Raw genomic sequence first — 20,786 nt, forward strand, 5'->3', positions numbered from 1 at the left:
ACCGTCTCTGTTATGTGTTTATAACATATTTATGACATTTAAATCAAAGCACATTTTCACTCAGCAATGTTGAGACAAGTGTTTCTTGACCAAACTTAATGAGTACAGTATATAAGATAATGAGAAAATGTGCTAAACTAATGTGACAAAAATAACAAATTTACACACTTGGATAACTAATTTAACACACATGCAACCCACAGAAAGAATGAAATGTGTAAATGTCAATTTAATGACATTTTTGTCTATACATCCCATGTTCTCAATAATTTATTTCACAAATGTACAGGAATTATTTCGCTAGATTTATTATCATTATTTTTTTTCACATTATTGCTTAACAGTAAAATGCATTGGTTGGATATGTCCATTATAGCAAGACAATACATTCATATAAGGTATACAGATGTCTTCAGTTATATTTTACTGTAACTAACTTTACATTAAATATATTAATTTATTAAATTATTCATTATGTTTTTATGCATTTATCATTTATCACTGACGGGACTCCACCACATTGAGCTCACAGTGCATAGGGTCGCATTCAATCAGTAGAATTACATCCCTTTCCCCTCAGTATATATCCCACACAGTAGATCATATTTAGGTGTGTGTGTGTGTGTGTGTGTGTGTGTCGTCTGTCCACAGTTATTCACTGTTTTTATTTATTTTCATACAATCTGAATACGCAGAGCTACAATATTTATGGCATCTGAATTCTACTTGATTTTGTTTATTTCTCTTTAAACTCTTTTTTAAAAAGTGAGTGATGATATCAACATACACTGCTAAATATCCAGTGAAATATTACAGAGTGTGTTGGTGTGTGTATGTGAACAGATCAAGAGAAATAACACACGCTCACACACAAAATGGTGGGAAGTCGTTTACAGAGGAGGTGACCACACAAACTATTGGGCACAGGGTCTGGTTGCATTCAGAAAAAAAAAGAAATGCAAAAAACGGTCAACCTACCACTTACAACTAATATTCTGTAAAGATAACCATTCAAGGAACCCCCCCAAAAAAAAAAATCACTTTCCTCTTTTTTTTTTTTTTTGCTTTCGAACAAAATTTTTCAATATTTACAGGTCAAGAAACGCTTCAAGAAATGACCGCCACGTGATATTTACAGATTGTAGTACTAGAATGGCACAAGATAGAATACCTGCTCAAATAGAAGAACAAAAATTTCTCTCTATACTGTAATAATACATTAGAGTGACAGAGATATAGGTTTGGCCTGGGCAGTACAAATGAGCACGGAGACTTAACTGACACCCGTTACCTCACTTCCTGTGTGGTCACTTCCTCCAAAATCGGTAGCAGCTGAGACATAAAACCCCCACGCCAAAAGAAAAATAATAAATAACGATATGTATACTTATATACACACAATAGAATTTCATCACAAATCAACACAGTCAATTCCATCACACACAAATAAGAGGAGGTTCCTCCGCGGAGTGCATGCATCCATTCAATGGACCAAGAGCAGAGGCAGACGAAGAGGGAGTAGAGGTCGTACAAGGTCACCTGGCAAGGAGCTGAATAGCTCCACCTGCATAGACAACTTCTGGAACTTTCTGCCCTTTTTTTCAGCCATCAGGAGAGGAAAACCCCACGGCAATCTGTGATCATCTTGGTGTCTGGGCTTCCAAAATGACAAATGCCACCCCCCTCCACCACCCCATTTCATAGAGCTTTCCCAGTGCAGTACAGTGCTTTTAATTGTGTCGACCACCTTTCCCCTCCCTTCAGTTCTGTCCAGGATGTGATTGCATAAACCAGACTAGCACCGGCCTGCACCGGCCCTCTGGTGACACGATGGTGGAGGGGAAAGGGGGTGGGGGCAGGACGGAAAAGGTCAAAGGTCAGGGTCAGGCAGAGCCAAGTAGCCAGGCGCTGGTGACTTTGCCCAATCAGGTCCCCCTCCCCGCCCCTACGCCCGCACCCCTGACACAGCCCAGGTCCCTCCACAGGTTGGTTTTTGCATCATGAGGTGAGACGTCTGGATTGCTGTGCTGCTTGTAGCTGCCACTTTGTGTAAAGAGAGGACCAGGTGGGCACTTCAGGGAGGGGAAAAGCTAGGGGACGGGGGCAGGGGAGGAACACTACAGTTGCAACTGTGCACCCTCCCCCCCACCCCACAACCCCTCCTCCTCCTAACCCACCTCCAGAAAGAGTTCCCATCATGCATTGCAGACACAGATGTGCTCTTTGAGACTGTGCTCATGGTGGGGATGGGAGGTGGAGACGAGGAAAGTAGACAGGATGAAGTCCTTCAAAACCAAAATAAAACTCACATACCCACGCGCACGCAGACTCGCACATTACAACCAGTCGTGCACACATAAGAGGAAGCACTGATTGGATGGGAGGACTGCTTTGCTTTGTTTTTAAAGTGCAAATACCTACATGTAAATTCCACAACAAGAGAACATCACCAAACTCCCCCACCCTTTTACTTGGGGGAGGGGTGTATGAAGCTCATTTAATTCCCTGATTTCCAAAAAACAGGTTTAGAACTCTAAAAGAAAAAAAAAAGAAAAGAAAAAACAGCCCAAGCAGAGTAGGGGATATTTACTCTCCTTGTGCCCCCAAAGTGGGCAAGAGGTCAAGCAGCTCGCTTCAGGACGAGAGCCCTGGCTCTACATCAACTATTACAATAACAAAACAAACAAACAAACAAAAAAGAGCGACAAAATAAAAATAGTACACTATACCCTTTGGAGTCAGTCCGTCAGTCTGAACAAATCCCACCAGGACTGTATAAATCGGTGCTGCCTTTCTCCTCCACTCAGAAAATTAACCAAAAATTGCCCCTACCAGATTCCACCTCTGTCCTGGCATGCAGATGTGTGTGGTGTTGTGCAGCTGGTAAATGATGACATAACTATTTCTTGACAAAAAAAAAATATAACTGATGAAAGATCACCCAATAGAATCATTGCAAGTTAAGGTCTCCCTCCCATTCAAGTGACTGGTGGGGAATGGAACCAATCGCATTGTCCCGACGTCTACATTTATGTTAATTGCAAATGGATGCTCGATCTGCACTGATTGCATTCTGCCCTGTGATCTTTTTACACAACGCTTATTTCTTTGTTTAGGGGAGAAAAATAAATGACAACAATTCAACTGTATTGATACAAGAGAGATGAGATTTATGATATGTTTAGATCTCCCCTTTGTGAACTGCTGCAGACTCAAGGCCCCCACTCTCTGAAGTAGTCAAGTGCTGGGCAGAAAAGCTAAAAAGAAAACAATACAAAACAAAACAAATAATAAAATCATAATAAAAAAAAATCACTGAACACCATGTAACAGAAAGTGCCTTGGTGACCAGGGTTATGGGGTATTTGACAAGAGAGAAGAAAAGGAGGATGCATGCAGTTTTATCTTTTTTTTGGTTTTGGCAGGAAAGATGATCCATTTGTGGTTGACCTAGAGTCATGAGAAGAGAGAGGAGGAGGAAGAGGAGACGCTGTGGAGGTGGAGAGCTGCCAAGGAGAAGTTCCTCCTTCATGGGATGGAACCGGTTCTTCAGAAGAAAAAGGAAGGAAAGAGAACACAGGTAGGACATGCCGGAGAGGAGAGGAGAGGAGAGGGAGGAGGAGGTGGCACTGAGGACTCCCAAACTCTCCATCGTAACGATGAAGACAAAACAGGAAACAGAAAAAAAAGACCATGAAAGAAAAACCAAACAAGTTCACACAAATATAATCATTTTCTCCCAATCTACATGGAAGAAAAAGACCAACAGGACAAATTAATGGGGGAGGATGAAGGAAAAAAAAATGATAGAAAAAGTGACCGTGAGAACAAGAGACTGAGAGAACAGGAAAGGTAAACATGGGTCCCGTGGGAGTCTCGGATTGAATGAGTGTATGGGACACCAAGACACTTCACAGCCAATGGTGGTTGGCTGGGTGGTTTTGGTCGTTGGGCGTCGGAGGACATCCGAGGTGGGGTTGGGACAGAGGCCGAGAGGCCGACAAGACAGGTGGTCGAGGCCTGGACGTCTAGAAGTCCCCCTGACACATGGGCAGGTTGACGAAGGTGAAGACGTTGTACTCGATCATAATGGAGAAACAGAGGAACACCGCGTAGAGCAGTAGGACATAGATGCCCAGCTTCAGGTCCAGTTTCCAGTTGTTTACGTGGATCGCCAGAACCTGCGAGAGAATGGGAGGGATGAGTTGACCGCACAGAATCTCAGAACCAGAACTTCAAGCCACAATCCCCACAAACATCTAAATCTTCAATAAAGATTCCAACATTCAGTAACCTACTGTAGGTGAGCCCAGACAAATCTGTGAGCACATTTGTATTTGCCCAGCATATCCACCTGGCTACCTACCTCACATTCAACTGCAATCAGACTGACTTTTGAGATTATTAATTACATGGTATGCACATCTAGCTGACAAAAAGTTAAAGTATGACAGTCCCTACATAGCACTAGATATCCCAGTCCAGACTGTCTGAAGACCAATGAGATATACAGGGTTCCCACTCCAAGTGAAATGTAAAATTCCATGACTTTTCCCTGACAAAAAAACTAAATTTCCATGACCTACTTTATAATGAAGGGTACAAGATTTCAGAACAGCCGTGTAGCGTTCAAGAATTTTTTTTACTGTTTTCAGAGCGAGAGATGAATAAATGGGTATTGAATGAACAAAGTTGGGCTAACCACAACTACCTAAGCAAGCAGTAAAGCTAATAACCAGATATACACCAATTCTGAATTAAAAATTCCCTGATATTCCATGACTTTGCCCAAAAAAAGATACAATTCCCTGACTTTCCATGTCTGGAATAGACTTTCCAAAATTCCATGATATTCCAGAAATTCCATGACCCGTGGGAACCCTGGATATATGTTACACTTTCTAGATCAGGACATATTGATGTCTCTTGATGGCTTGTAGACTTCTGCATGAACATACAGTATATAGAATATCTGAACATCTTCTATGGCTCCTGTGTTTTTTTGGGATGTAAGGCTGGCAAGGTTTAGATGTAGAACAGCCTGTACACTTCAACTCCCACAATCCAATAGCCTGTAGACTTCAACTCCCACAGTCCAATGCCCTTGTTGTCCAAGAATACCCAACCTGATGCCCCCTCACTGCATTTCCTTTACAGCCATATAACATAAAGGGTCAGAGAGCTCTCATTGCACCTTAATTAACTCTAGCCCAGTGGAAGAGAGGCTTAGTCTCTCATCAAACTTTTATGAATGAACGTATGTGTGTGACTGAGAGGCTCGACTGGCACATTAAGACTCATTTCCATTAAGTGAGGACTTGATTCCCTCCTAAATTTAGATGTAATTAATGAGGGTGTTTAATTTATTTAGAGACTATTCATTTGAACATGATTCTTGATGAAGAGCTAAATTAACTGTCAATCATAATTCGTTCCTTATTTTCTGCTCTGCAAAGAGAACGATCTCTACAAATGAGTCAAAGTAGTGATCTTTAAACCCTAAAAACAAACTATTAATATTGCTTTGTGTTGAGCAATTATTACAGACTACAGAATAATTGGATATGTATACCCTGTAATATACTTCTATATTTTGTGCTTTTAGGGTTTAAAGAGCACTACTTGAAAGTAGAGGAAATGAGAGAAGTAAGATCACTGATATGCAAGGTTAAGATCATGTTCATTGTGATGCATTTAAATTTGGTGCTGAAGTTAACTATAAAAACATGACCAGCCAGCACTAATTTTCTGATTGGTGTCGAGAGTGAAATTGCCTTGAGGTCCTGCTTATGAGTTAGCGCGACAACATTCACAGGTTGTACTCAATTTGTTTTCCTCAGTTAAGCCTCAAGTCGTCAGACTGTCGTTAGTTATATAATTTTAGTCTCATGTAATGCATAGGGTCAAGGTTTGATTTCATGTAATCATCATAATTGCAACACGAATTGCAAACCATGAGCTAAAAAACTAAATTACACACGCATATCTAATCAGGTTTAACGGCTCTCTGGAAGCATAGGGCACTATTATAATCCATTCAGGGAGATTCTTTGTGCAGCGAATTGGTACAAACACAAAACAGAAGTGTCAAGTGATGCACTGGCCTCTTGTCCTGTATAATGTGCAGTTGCACCTTAATGAAATAAAGAGCACATGCTGCATTAACTTCGAGATTTTGTCAGTATACTTACTGTTAATGCCACAGAGCCCAGCAGAAGCACCACTGAGTAGACAAGCCCTCGACTGTTAATCTGAACCTACAAGACACACACACACAGAGAGAGAGAGAGAGAGAGAGAGAGAGAGAGAGAGAGAGAGAAATGAGACTTAGCAAATGGCTAAGTGAGAATAACCAGCATTTGTGACCACCCTATGGCCTCCCGCCACATTGATTTATGTAATTATGCAATTAATGTGGAGAAGTCCAGCTTAAACTCGTGCAGCAGGTGCATCTCAAAAGGTAAGTGATGCATTAGGAAGGTTTGTTGCCATCAGAGTTAAAAGCCTGACCATTTCAGGTGTACAAGTTTACGATCACAGAATATCACTCACTCCATGATAATTATCTAGGCTACCAATGGCATGGGCACTTTGCGGTCAGGCAATTTTAACATGATTAAGAAAAACAAAACGGGCACAGGCATAGTTATAGTTTGAACATATACTGTGTGCCTTACCCCTAAAGTAAACCAACACGTGATGTTTGTCCTTACCTCTGAGCCATAGTCCACTGCCATGGTCTGCAGAGCCCATGGAACACCCAGGCCGACTAAGATGTCAAACACATTACTGCCAATGGTGTTAGACACAGCCATGTCCCCAAGCCCTGAAAACAACACACAGAATTGTAATGGCCCACCCCATCAAAGATACTCAAAGTCCCCAGCAATTCATTACCTCTGCTATGCTTACTGTGTGGTTTGCCTGTGTGTCTATGGGGTGTGTGTGTGTGTGAAACACATCCTTCTAAGATGGTTGACTGGCAGTAGACTGAAAAGATCATTCCAAAAATAAAATCTGGCACATCAATGGTATGTTGAGTGAAATTCACTGTGAGATAAATGCTTATGACAAACTCTGCCTTCAAACAAAATACAACCGTACAAAAAAACAAAACATAGCTGAACTGAAAGGCACACAAGTCATGTAAAATCTCCTTGATTGGAGTGGGATCAAACACTGAAAGATGCATCTCTGATCTTACGCTTTAGTTAACACATCCAATATCAATATATTCCTAGTGTTTGATCTTTTTTGACTTGTCAGTCTAGTATTGAGGCCTTGTCACATTTGATGGTACCAGTGGCAGGCTGATTGATTGACTGAGGCGTACCTTGCCGTGCCACGATGAGACTGGCGATGCAGTCTGGCACACTGGTGCCGGCGGCCAGGAAAGTGATTCCCATGATGACATCGGGAATGCCAAGTGTGAATCCGATGACCGTTACCTGAAATTATATATTAAATAATACAAGCATTTTTATAATTGAGATTGAAATGGAATTTTGCACTTGGCAAGGATCTGCACAATGCTACTATAACTGTACATATAACCTACATAAAGGATTCTAGAATTCAAATTCAACATCTTTTAAAACCTTATGTTTTTAAATCTTTTCAACTTCTAAAATCAATTTTAAGACATCAAACAATACTAGCTAAAACCGTTACATTCATGGCACATCTTCAACATACATTGATTTTCAGACCGCCTTAAGTTTGATTTGAAAATGATTTCTATGGATCATTGTAACAATGCAGAGTTCCGGAAACAAAAAAAAGCTCAAGTGAATAGGCTAAATTTAGAACACAACACACCTCCTACTGTATATGGATTGCAACACATTTTATGGTCAATAGTAAACTATTTATTTAGCACTGATATAGTATTTACATAATACTCAATACAGAGTAATGCCTCACATTCACACACACACATTCACACACTAATAGTAGAGGGTGTCAAGCAATGTGCTACTAGCAAATCGGGAACAGTCTGGGGTTCAGGGTCTTGCTCAAGGACACTTCAATACTCCTCTACATCCTGTCCATGATGGCTGAGCCTTGTAACGATACATTGAGTCTTGTCTGTGGTTGGCTTTGATGTGATAACATACCCTGTAAGCTTGCAATGGATTCAATGCCGGTATAAGGGCCTGTGTCCACCAATCGCGACCTCAACCCATTTTTCTTTCCAGAGCGCTTTGGTTAAGTGTTTATTGTTGCTAGGTTACAGTTGTCGTGAGAGAAGTGACATTGATGAGCCCAGCGCTGTTCTAGAAGTTGAACAGATTATCGCAAAAGCTACAAATAATCGTTTATTTTGTCACATTTATGAGTTTTATATTTCAAAAACCGTAATAGCAATTGCAGTATATGTCAGAAAAATTGCAATTAGATATTTCCTCTAAATCGCACGGCTCTACTTCTCAACACATCTAAACATAGGGTAACTCCAGCATCCTTTAATCCCGAACCCTTTGATCCCTGTGATTTACTTAAAGGCAACTTACTTAAGCTCTTAACTGTCACACAGTATCAGATGTCTTTTTGCCCTCACAACAGAAAATCCTACTGTGAGTCCTCGAAAGATTATACTGAGCATACCAAGGCTCCACGCCCTTGGTAGAAATTTAGCTTTGATGTGGTTCTATATCAGTCATACGCCCTGCTTTTAAACTGATCTGGAACCTTTCCCCATTTGTCTGAATAAAGCTCAGAGGGGCCATAACTTGCAGCAAATCCCGTGAAATTCTACTACACACAGCTCGATTGGGTGCTATTGCATCATGCAGAGTAGAAAAAAAAAAGCAAGTGTCAGAGTGAGAAGATAAAAAGAATAAGAAATCCACATTGTGAACTTGAGGATTGTTATCCCTTGATGTTCAGAAATTCGTTAAAATGTTCTATGTATTCCTGTCACAAACAGAAGGGAGCCTGCAGCTATCTAAGTATTTGGTTACTAGAGAGTATCCACATGTGCACACACACTTCTCATAAGCAGATAGTGTTTAAAAATCACATGACCTATTACCCTCGGCATTCTCACTGACCCTCATGCCATTGACATTTGGGCACATTTTGCACAAGGTAAATAAACTGGCATTTTTAGACACAGACACAGCATTCCCAGTGGCTATAAGCAGGGCCACCGCGAGTCAACCAGTCCACTCACCATACACACCATGTAGTGGAAGACACACACACACACACTTCCCTGTGGCTATAAAAGCAGGGCCTCTAACGGCCGGTCCACCCACCATCCACACCATGAAGTAGGAGAAGACGGCGATCCAGACGGTGGAGAGGATGAAGGAGAGCATGAAGAACTTCTCCCAGCGCGGTTTGGCACAGTTGGGGATGGTGAAGAAGAGCAGCAGGAGCAGGGGCCATGAGATCAGCCACTTTATCTTGTTCATACAGCCTCCTGCATACACACACACACACACACACACACACACACACACACAGACACACACACACACCAAGGGGATGAGAAGAGGAGGGCGGGGCCTTGGACCCATGACTGGGAGTTGTTAATGGCTCCCATTAGAGCCATGGCACTTCAGAGAGAGAGAGAGAGTAGACCAATTACAAGACAAATCTCTAAGAGTGTGCACTGCACGTGTTTACAATTTGTAGTAGTGCAGAAATGTGTACAGAAACATAAAAACCTCTGTACCAGACACAATCTGGAGGCACATACCATATTTGGATCAAACATTCTGAGTGACTGAATGAGTAGTTTAGGATACGAGTATAATTCCATCGATAACTATGAAATTCCCCTAGCACAGAGGTGAGCAAACTACTGCCTGCAGGCCGAATCCGGCCCGCCGAGCATTTAATTAATTTAATAATTACCGGTAAGTCCTGCTCCTGGCATACCATGCCCTACACAATTATACCCACCTACCTCACACTCCCTCCTGAAAGTTTACACCCCTGGCCGCTCACTGAGATCATCCTCAGCAGGCCTACTGCATATCCCTAGTGTGAACCTCAGCCCCCTGAGAGAGAGGGCTTTTAGCTACTGTACATCGCCCCCAAGCTGTGGAATTCACTGCCAGACTTTTGTTTGTGAAGTGACCCTGGGTGTCATGAAAGGCGCTTTAAATAAAATGTATTATCATTATTACTATTATCATCAACAATGACAAACCAGCTGGAAGCTGCTACTCATTTTCTCTCCCTCTCACGTGTGCTCAGACGCGTTCTCAATTAATAGGGCCTACGTTCAAGTTGGATCTTTATAGAGAGGACCCGAAAAGTATCATTATGTAACATGCTGGTGCATGTTTACATTGTATACTTTCTCTAACAAGAGTAAAAAACAGTTTGCAGTCCAGCTAGGCCTACTATTTATTGGCTATATTGGTCCCTCCTCTGTCTCTACGCACAGTGCGTGATGTGTGTGGTGGTGGTGATCACTGATCAGGCAGCTTTTTAAAACTGATCATTTTCGCCTATACAAGCTTCTCACGTTCCTCTCCATCTTCAGCTATAGACAATAAAATAAACGATCTAGCTGCTTCGGGTTTTGCGGCCTCCGCTACGACATGAGCCTCCCACAAAGGAAATAGGCTAGGTAAACACAATGCGTTAATTGCGTTAATATTTCGTAACGTGTTATGTATTTGTGTTCTGTACATGTGTTATGTACTTTTTACTTTAATTTACTGGCTAACTCCCTCCTCGTTCAATCTATGCTCCCTGCTCCCTCGCTCCAATCTTCGCGCAGTCAATGGGCGTATGAAACGTCCTCACGTAGCATTACGGCACAGTGGTCATGGGAAATGTAAGAAGTACTGCCAGGGGCATATATGACCGAGAGCACGTAATGCCTCATGCATCACCAGCCAAAGAGGCTAGTAAGTTTTTATTAACCAAAATTAATTTTAACCCGCATTTGGCGGGTGTTAATTTAGAACCCTGGTTCCCTATAATCTCCATCCCTTCATCCCCCTTCTCCTCCCTCTGTTCCCTCTTTCATCCCATTTTCTCCCCTGTCTCCATCCTTTTCATTGTCCTCAGTCCTCTGCTGCAGTGCTTTATCTTTCCCTCCATCCTCTACTCGTCTCTCAACACACCCCCATGCATCCCTCTCTACCACACAACCGCTTCACTTTCCTCATCTGGCCTGCTCTATTATCCATCGCTTTCACAATTTCTCTCTCTCTCCCACTCTTCCTTTCTTTCTGCCCCCTGTCCACGTGTGTCACTCACGTGGTATTCTGAACGGCGAGGTCAGCTCGCTCTCCTCCTCTTCGCTGGGCTTGTCTTCGGGCACGTTGCCGTTCTCAATGTCAGTTTTGCCGTCCACCACGGCCGTTTCCACCCCGTTGGCTCCCTGCACCAGCTTCTGACGCTGCCAGACAAAACACACACAAACACAGAGAGAGGGAGGGAGGGGAGGGGGGGAGAGAGAGAGAGAGAGAGAGAGAGAGAGAGAGAGAGAGAGAGAGAGAGAGAGAGAGAGAGAGAAAGAGAGAGAATCAACACAGCATCAACAAATAAAACTGCAAAAAAACAAAGCAAAAATAAAGAGAAAATACTCTTGGGTAAATGAAATTATAGATATTATTATAAGATATTATTTTTCGTATGTAACTATGATTGTACATCATGTAAAGATGTACGTCACATGAAACACACTAGAGTTGAGCTTGTGTCATATTTGAGCCTTAAACACTGTTCTATGCGTGACGTGGAAATGAAAGCATAAATAGCTCATGCCAGGCACCTTCAGCTTTCTCAGCTTCCTCATACCTCAGTAATGATGAGTCGACTGGCCATGCGAAGACGGGTCTTGGGGCCAAAATGGTTGGTGACCATGACACGCAAGCCGGCCTCAGGGAAGCGGTACTTGGGAGGGCTCGCATTGATGATTTCATCGACCATCACCACAGAGCCACGGCTGTAGGCCTTAGTAGGCTTCACTGTGTGACGAGTAGGAAAACAATCAAAATATATACATTCATTTTCGCACGCACACACACACACACACACACACACACACACACACACACACACCTCAAGTGCTCCACCAAACATGGCAATCAAACTAGAAATCCCCCACCGACATGCACAAACAAATTTAGCTTGACAGTGCATCAACGACCGGCATTAAGCCAAGTGCTAGATTTTTTTACAATCAGCTGCTCTGAATCAATTTATTTTACCAACATACGTTGTCGATCTAATAAAGGCCTTCCATGCGCATAGGGCTGTGAAGGCAATGAGCAGACTACAGCCCAATTCAAAACTAGAATCAGTGTCAGCAAGAGGACAGAAGTTACACTGCACAAGCTCTAAGTCTAACACACACACACACACACACACACACCAAAAGGCAAAAGGCTGAGCTGGCTTTAGTAAGGCTGAACAGACAGGCATGGAGAGCTCAGAAGGAGAGGGTGAAAATCAGAAGAGAGGCAGTCAGATTAACAGCACAGAGAAGGAGTCCAAATGAGATCTTCATGTCAGCAGCACATTCACAGAGGACAGACTGAATGTGCCAAAAGCAATAGTGCGTGAGCTACCGTCAATGAGCCGGTGGAAAAGGCTATGCACAATGAGCCGATTTGGCCAAGAAATCGAGTGAGCGCTAATCTGCGAGGATTTGGCTAGTAATTGTGCACAGGCGAAAGAAAGAGAGAGACTGAATGAGAGGTGAGAGGAAGCACAATAGAAGAAAGTTTTTTTTTTACCTCCACATCAGCAGAGGGCAGAAGCAGGACAGGGCGAAGGAGGAATGCTTGCAGTATTCATTTGTCCACACATTTGTCCTCAAGAAATCCTAAAACCTTGCTCAAGGAATGTAATAGTCTCATTCTAAATACAAGGTTTTGCTTGGCTGTTGTGACATGCTTGTTAAAATAACAAACCCCAAGTCCCTCACATGGAAGGAACTAAACTACTACAAAGTACTAAAATCTGTTACGTTTTCTGCACTTAGATAAAAGGGGCTTTTTGGACATGACATGAGTTTATAGGAAGTCCACAAAGGTTTACAACTCCAGGAAGACATTCAGACACTGGATATCCATCAAACTACAGTGCCTCCCACAACATATCCACTCAAAGCAAGATGCCTTGTCTGTCTCAGTTAGCCTGTCTGGTCAGCCTTACCTGTGCCCAGCAATGGCAGGGTGGGGTCATCCCAAACATTGTCATAGCAACCATTACCATCCTCCATCTCACTGCCACTGGCAGCATTTCCGTTGGCAACATTCTTGCTCCCTTTGCCGGTAAACAGCTTCTGTATAGAGGTGTTAAATCTGTCAAAGGAAGGAGAAACAAGCAGATATGACCATACATTTACTTCCTTAAAAGATTTAATTATCCATTTTGTTCAATAGGTGATACACCAAATGTCAAATTAACTTTCTTTAGCTATTGTTTTCCCAAGAACATTAAAAAGGAGAAGAAAATAAGTTTTTCCACTAAGGTTGCGCAACATGGAAAGCACACAACCCCAAAAAAGCAAATGTGTGAGGCTTTGAAAGCACAAGCTCCCTCTCTGCTATGGAAACTAGGTCTTGGCGCTGCGGCATTTTTCAAAAGCGCCAAACTCGGATCTCTCAGGTGTACGCCTGCCTAAAACATTCAGCATTAGGCTTGTGGTAATGCCGAGCCGGTCCAAGCCCGAGCTGGAGCGACACAACTTTATTTATAATGCAGTATCTGTGAGTCAGGAGAGAGAGTTTTTGGATACACATGAAAAAAGATGAGAATAAAAATTGAGAGTTTCTGTCTTTGTCTAGCTGCATTGAACATACAAAGACACAGATCCAGTGGCTTACCTGTCTGTGTAAATCCCTCAGATGTCTTCAGAAAAAAACTTTATATTTTTCCCCCTCATGACCTGAGATATTACGGCTAAATCACATCTACGGAGGTCACTACAAACAATGCATTAAACTGAGGCTTCAGGTGGCTCTTGGATTGACTAATGCTCTTCCATGTCAGGTCGTGTTGCGTTCTGATTATCTGTACATGAACGTATGACTCAGGTCATGACTAACACAGCATCTGCTAGGAGCGGTAGGCTGAGATGACAACAGCATGATGTGCATCGGTTCAAGAGGCAGTACTCACATTTGTGCGTAGAAGTGCTTATAAACCGTGGATCATAAGGAGTTGAGAACTTAATACACAATGACACAAATGTGCTTTAATGACCATATCTAGAGAACCGTTATTACTCAGATGTGTTTAAATGAACATTAAACACTGTTGGACTTCTGTTGGATGAGCAGCCGCAGACAGAGTTACAAATAAAGATAAATGAAAAATGAAATCAAAGCTACTCCTAAATGCACAGTGATGGGGTAGGCTACTTGAAACTACTTATATTTCATCATAAAAAAATGGACGAAAACTTTATGATCAAAAGGGGTCAGTTGTGTTTCTGACTAAGTGTAGCCTATTCCTAATGCCTAATTAGACACATAAAAGGACGCAGGAGGAGGGGAAAAAAAAGCTTAGTGTAGAAAAGAATTTCAATAAGAAATGTTAAAAACACTACATTCATTTATTCATCTTTCTCTTGCCTTCATGAAGAAAGAAAGCATGGAACACCCGTCCGCAATAACTTCGGTGACTTTACGGAGTTGTCGAGCTAGAAGGAATTTTGGAGCTAGAAGAATTTTGCTTAAAAAAAACAAAAAAAAAAACAAACACAAGGGCTCATCAAAGGGCTAAACGGTGTCAAGAGAACATTTGTTAATGTGTGGGACTGAACCAATGTTCAGGTACCAGTGGTAGTGTTTATGCTGGAGTGATGTTCCTTAACCACCTCGGCTGCCATTATTGGGCTTTGTGTCGAGGCTTTATGGATCATTATAGCTGGGACATTATAGCTGGCACCAATAGTGTCACATAGTTTTTTCCCAATTAGCATGAGGACCCATTATAAATGCCACCAGTTGTTAATAAGGCCACAGCATCAGTATTGTGCACAGTTATGGTGTGTGACTTAAAGGATGGCTGAGAAGCTATTTATCTATACCCACCGATTACAAGCTCATAATTGGCTGCTGGAGCTTTGCCCAGCCAGATGTTGTGAAATATGTCCATCTGGTGATGGTTTACAGAGATAAAACATTTGCATAGAAGACTGTACACTATTGACACGGAAGAAAGGCCTGCTGTAATCAAGTGATAGACAGCCATCAGCAATGTTGATGGTGGCCACGTTTACATGAAATTGGTGACCATATGGGACTCGTACATTCTTACACTCTGTGTAAGGAGTCCGAGTGTTTATGTGTGAGGGTGCGCACACGAGAGAGGCCCTGTACACGTGGCCACACACACACACACACACACACACACACCAAATTAAAGTAGGAGTGCCAAATAAGCTTAGAGCACAGCTCTCACCCTCTCTCTGCACGCTATGCAGGAGGACACTAGCCCAGTCAGGAATCTTAAGAGGGCAAGAGAAAAAAAAAAAAACAGCCACGAACACATACACAGCTCAGTGTAAAACACTTCAGTGTAAAGCAACACAACATCGTGATTTTACCTTAAAATGGTTTCTAAGTCATTTTGATGCTACACTGACTGACAATAAAGAGAATGAAGTCTCTGATATTGCATACGCGGACCCGCGTCTCTGATATTGCAGACGCAGACACGCGTCTGGAATTGTGCTATGTAACGTCATCATGGGTAGGAGCATAACCCTTTTGTCAGTTTTAGACGAATTGGGGTACCCCCTTTAGCACTACTGTAAATTGGTACCCACCAGTATGCTGCACATTCACAGAAAGGGGAATTGCTACATTGTGTTACTTCAAAGGAAGAGAATTGAGGGTGATTAGTACTACTCACTTCATGATGAGAATGTAGATGCAGTACATTAGTACCAGGATCAGGGCCTCCCACCTGGAGAACAAAACAAAAAGTGAAATGATGTGATGTGACCAATCATGTAGCCTTAGTGCGAGACTTAATGTGAGTTTGGTTAAGGCATCCTTACTGTACTTTTGTACCAAGCAAGATTGAAGCTGTTGCTGTTCATAATTGGCTTAGGTTTCACAGAAAATCAATCAAATGAAATGTATCATGTAGATTTACAATAAACAAGACTCCCATTCCCAGTCTTATTTTCTATTCAATGTGCTGTCTATGGGTGTTTCTATGCATATCTCGTGTCTCCCTAACTGACCAAAAGGGTGATTAGAGCAAGTATTAGTGCAGAGAGAGAGCATGTATGAAAGTATGTTTTGACATGGATAACAGTCTTTGCAGCACAAACATTGCATTGCACTGATGCTCCAACAGTCATGCAGATACTCACCACACAATCTTCTCATCGTAGATGAACTAAAGGGAGGAAGAAAGAAAGACAGAGTTAGACAGAGTTACAGAGTTAGACAGACGTTGAGTAAGTACTTTTCCCTCAAGGAGGATTGTTGTAGGAGAGGTGGAGGGACTCACCACGATGAGGGCCACCACTGAGAAGGTGTAGCAGATGGAGTCCCGGAACACCGCATACTTGGTCAACATCACCACCTAGTGGTTAGGAGGGTGGAGAAAAAGGGATGGATGGCGTGTACATGCACATGGCCTTTGATGAAGCCAGCTCAGCCTTAGTGAAGGTGAAGGACTTGGATTACAACCGTTGTAGCTACTGTACAGCTGAAGTCAATGACAAAGTCATTTGAGATGGAACAGCTTGTGCCACAATCTAGTGCCCTGATGCCTACTTTTTTTTCTGCAAATATCACCAAAAGTCTCACCAGAATGAAACACATTCTCAACAGAGGAAACTACATCAGCAGAAAAAAAACCCACAAACAATAGCTTTATGAGCAAAATTGAATATGACAGGGTGTGGCAGTGTTGAGAAAACCCATCTTGCACTCTTGACAGATTTAAAGACATTTGCCAATGGGCCACACCAGCTCCCTCTGGCCAAAACATCTAACTATCTCAAAAAGAATGAAGAAGAGATCTTGCTCGAATCGTAGCAATCCACCTGAATCTACCCAGCTGACTTTCTGTATGCTCTTGAACTCTGTTCTTTGAATCACACACACAAACTGGCTGCACTGCCTGTGTGAAATAACCTCTACTCAAACTCAAGCCCACACTACATGCTTGTTATTTCTGAGGTAAGTGGTTCTCTGTGGCCTCAGAAGACAGCTATCCATTAACCCCTAAGAGAGTAAAGACTAAAAATAGTATGTTTAGGAAAAGCCAAAGAGTTTTTTCTGTAAGATACAGGAACACATGACAAATTATTAGAAATCACAAGTTTCAGTTTTACCATAGACTGCGATCAGTGTAAAAAACGCAAACACTCACAAAAGTAAGTTCATTATTTGAACATGATAAATATTAGATTTACAGTCCGACAATAGACCGACAATTGTGGGCAGTGGTGGCCGACTGGTTAGGGCTTCGGACTTGTAACCGGAGGGTTGCTGGTCGAACCCCGACCAGTAGGAACGGCTGAAGTGCCCTTGAGCAAGGCACCTAACCCCTCACTGCTCCCCGAGCGCTGCTGTAGCAGGCAGCTCACTGCGTCGGGATTAGTGTGTGCTTCACTTCACTGTGTGCTGAGTGTGTTTCACTAATTCACAGATTGGGATAAATGCAGAGACCAAATTTCCCCTCACGGGTTCAAAAGAGTATCTATACATATACTACTGTATACTTATACAATACCAGACATTTGATGCAACTCCTTGTAGTTTCTGAGATACAACCATTTCGGTCCTATGCTATACTATTTGAGGGTCACATGGGGTATTGAGAGTGAGTAAAAATAGTATGATAAGGAAAACTGTGTCGACTGATGTCAACTTTGCTCAGCTAACATTGAAGTATTGCAAATTTCTAAATTTCCCCAAGAACATTAATGGGTTAATGACACCATCACTAGAATGCAAAAGAAACATTCACACAAGGAGCCACCAGCTCCATGCACAGGAGTTTCTTCACACGTTTCCCCTTTTACCACACACACAGTGCTGCTTTTAAACCCAAATAAAACACCATTTTACTTTCCCATGACTATTCAGTTTTTTACAATAAACATCCTGCACTTAAGTGCTGCTGTGGTGGAGCCAATTCATTTTCTCTAAAGAACCCAACCTGAGCTGTGCTACTCCATGACCGGTGCAGTTACACACACACACACACACACACACACACACACCTGTCCAGCAAAGATCCCACACACTCCGATGATGCATAGGATGTTGAAGACGGCGGAGCCCACGATGGTTCCAACGCCCACATCACCATGTGTAATAAAGACACCTGCAGCAGAAGAAAAAAGGTAAGTGACCGTGTGTGCGTGCCTGTTAGTTACATGTTTATCACACCTACATGCAGTGTGTTTGTTTTGTTTTTGCACCAATTTGTGAGAAAGCGGGAGTCTGACAATTACATATCACACTTTTATGCAGAGCGCTTTGTTTTTCATAAGCTTATGAGACACCATGCATGTGACATGAACCTTCACAGCAAGGCCGTAGTCATGTTGTCAACATTGGGGGGGACCAAATCTGTGGCGGGGTTTGGGGGACCCTCCAAACAGAATTTCAATACATTTCCTTGCATGCAAAAATATTATTAAAAATCACAAACAAGTGATTAGTTAACTTAGTCAATTAGGGTATTCCCCAGAAGATGTTTTATTTTTTAAAAAAATACCCTTAAATGATGGCTTCTGGTAAGTTTTGTGGAAAGAGAAGAGAAGGGTGGAGAAGAAGCAACTTCATGCAGAGGCTTGGGCTTCAGAGCCCCCTGAGCTCTTGGGCCCAGTAGGCCCATTCAGTAGGCTAATCCATCCCTGGACATACCTGTGGTATGACTCCATTTGTCTCCCAAATTAATATTTTAAAAGAAATTACAAACTAGAGGATCTTTATTAACCTCTATATTGCACAGAATACAATGGCTCTTTGATTACTTACACCTGAAGATATTTTTTTTAAACTAAGGCTTAGACTCATAGGTTTGGACCAAAAGCCTAATAGGATTTTGTATTTTGATTATATCATTGCGAGGAAAATAGCCTACAATATGGAAAATGCTTCAAAGTTCCCTTTGAGTCTTATCGGCTCCGAAAAAAATAATGGGCTTTCCTTAGCCTGTGCTACACCTTTCCAACAAGATTTGTGAGAATTGGACCGGTAGCTTTAGCGATATTGTTGACAGCCCTACCGCACCGCACCTATGGTACAGTAAGCATTTGATAGCGCACGCCACTAAAACACCACCAGGACAAACCACTCAGAGGTGTAGGCTACTCTCTCTGGAACCATAGGTCACTAATGTGTGCGTTATTTACGTTTGACTACATTTCAGATTGTGGTGCTTGTTGGCTTCCTGCAGTATAGTGTTTTCTTTATTTAATTTTCTATGTCCATATATTGGGGGGGACATTTTGGACATATTTGAATATTGGGGGGGCGGCGACACATCCACCTCAATGTCTATGGTGACTACGGCCCTGCTTCACAGTGTGTGTGTGTGTGTGTGTGTGTGTGTGCACACTTACCTATAACAGAGGCAAAGAGCTCAGGAGCAGAACTCCCTGCTGCCATAAAAGTGGCTCCCGCCACATCCTCACTCAGGTCCAATTTCTACAGACAGAACAGGAGCAACACACAACAATTACACACACACACACACACACACACACACACACACACACACACACACACCCCATTACAGCACATCTGTCACATAATAAAAGTGGGCATAATGATAAAAACATTAAGAGACAAAATGGCAAGAACTGTACTATAGTATACTTTAGATAGATAAACATAAGATAAAACAAAATGTGTATAGAACAAGCATATAGAAGCATGTAGGTAGTAGTATGCTAGATTTGAAAAACTTGATAAAACTTAATAAAACTTAAATTTATCACAGAAGACCATACTCCAAAACTGCTGGGGAAGCATGTTAAGGCTCCACTCCCTCCTTTAGTGGAGATTTCAAGGCGGGAGGGACAAAGGGGTTGGACTTTTTATTGGACTTGTGCAATAAATACTATATGGTCTTCAGTTACAGTATAATCTATTTTATATAATGCATCTTACAACACCAAACCCCACACCCATTGCTGGCCCCATATACACATCATAAACGAGTGCATTATCTTCATCTGTTTAAGAAGTTAAGCTTTACGGAAAATACGGAAAAAATTATAAATAATTCAAGGTGGGGCTACATTACATTTCTTCTAATGATGCAGTCCCAATAACAGCACCACCACTACAGGTCACTGAGTGCACTGTATGTAGCCTAAATCCATCTGGAACTCAACCTTATCCCAGTACAACCTCTCCAGTCATGACTGGACCACGCGTGTGTACACGCTGGCTGGTATCTGGTGAGGAGGCATTGGTCAGTCCCCACCATGTGTCGGCCCGCTCCCTGCTGAGGGAAGATCGCTCGAGTCTTTAGGTGGTGATGGTGGCGGCCATGTCATGTATACCTCACAGATCTTCTCCAAGGACATGACGAAGTAGTCATCACACACAATGGCAAGAGCCAGAAACATGTAGAGCGCCTAACAGAGAGGAATCAGAAGAGTTAGTCAGGGATAGCACCCTCTGTTTGTGTTTGTGTGTCTGTGTGTGTGTGTGTGTGTGTGTCTGCGCTGTGTCTTTCTGAGCCAGTGAATATCCCTTAAATCTATATGTAAATGCCTGCATGGCATGAAAACTCCCAGCAGTGCGATTTAATATGCTGTGTCCAGTGAGATTAGGAACGCATGATGTACCTCTGTGTGTATTGTGCTACACATG

At 42.3% G+C, this 20,786-nt stretch overlaps 1 protein-coding gene across 2 annotated transcripts in view; it reads right to left on the reverse strand.

Annotated features, from left to right (window-relative positions):
* Positions 1–292: 292 nt before the first annotated feature.
* slc24a4b (solute carrier family 24 member 4b) overlaps positions 293–20,786 on the reverse strand; it is a 53,695-nt gene continuing 33,201 nt past the window's right edge. For both annotated transcript variants that reach the window (XM_048250645.1, XM_048250644.1), the window contains 14 exons: positions 20,474–20,548; positions 19,526–19,610; positions 18,176–18,279; positions 16,450–16,524; positions 16,310–16,335; positions 15,841–15,894; positions 13,189–13,280; positions 11,770–11,939; positions 11,227–11,368; positions 9,261–9,427; positions 7,334–7,448; positions 6,714–6,826; positions 6,192–6,257; positions 293–4,181 (listed from right to left, as the gene is read on the reverse strand). In XM_048250645.1, coding sequence (XP_048106602.1) covers positions 4,029–4,181; positions 6,192–6,257; positions 6,714–6,826; positions 7,334–7,448; positions 9,261–9,427; positions 11,227–11,368; positions 11,770–11,939; positions 13,189–13,280; positions 15,841–15,894; positions 16,310–16,335; positions 16,450–16,524; positions 18,176–18,279; positions 19,526–19,610; positions 20,474–20,548 — 1,437 coding nt within the window. In that variant the 3' untranslated portion in view covers positions 293–4,028. The remainder of the gene's footprint in view (positions 4,182–6,191; positions 6,258–6,713; positions 6,827–7,333; positions 7,449–9,260; positions 9,428–11,226; positions 11,369–11,769; positions 11,940–13,188; positions 13,281–15,840; positions 15,895–16,309; positions 16,336–16,449; positions 16,525–18,175; positions 18,280–19,525; positions 19,611–20,473; positions 20,549–20,786) is intronic.

The sequence above is a fragment of the Alosa alosa genome, chromosome 8 (assembly GCF_017589495.1).
Source record: "Alosa alosa isolate M-15738 ecotype Scorff River chromosome 8, AALO_Geno_1.1, whole genome shotgun sequence".
Lineage (NCBI taxonomy): Eukaryota > Metazoa > Chordata > Actinopteri > Clupeiformes > Clupeidae > Alosa > Alosa alosa.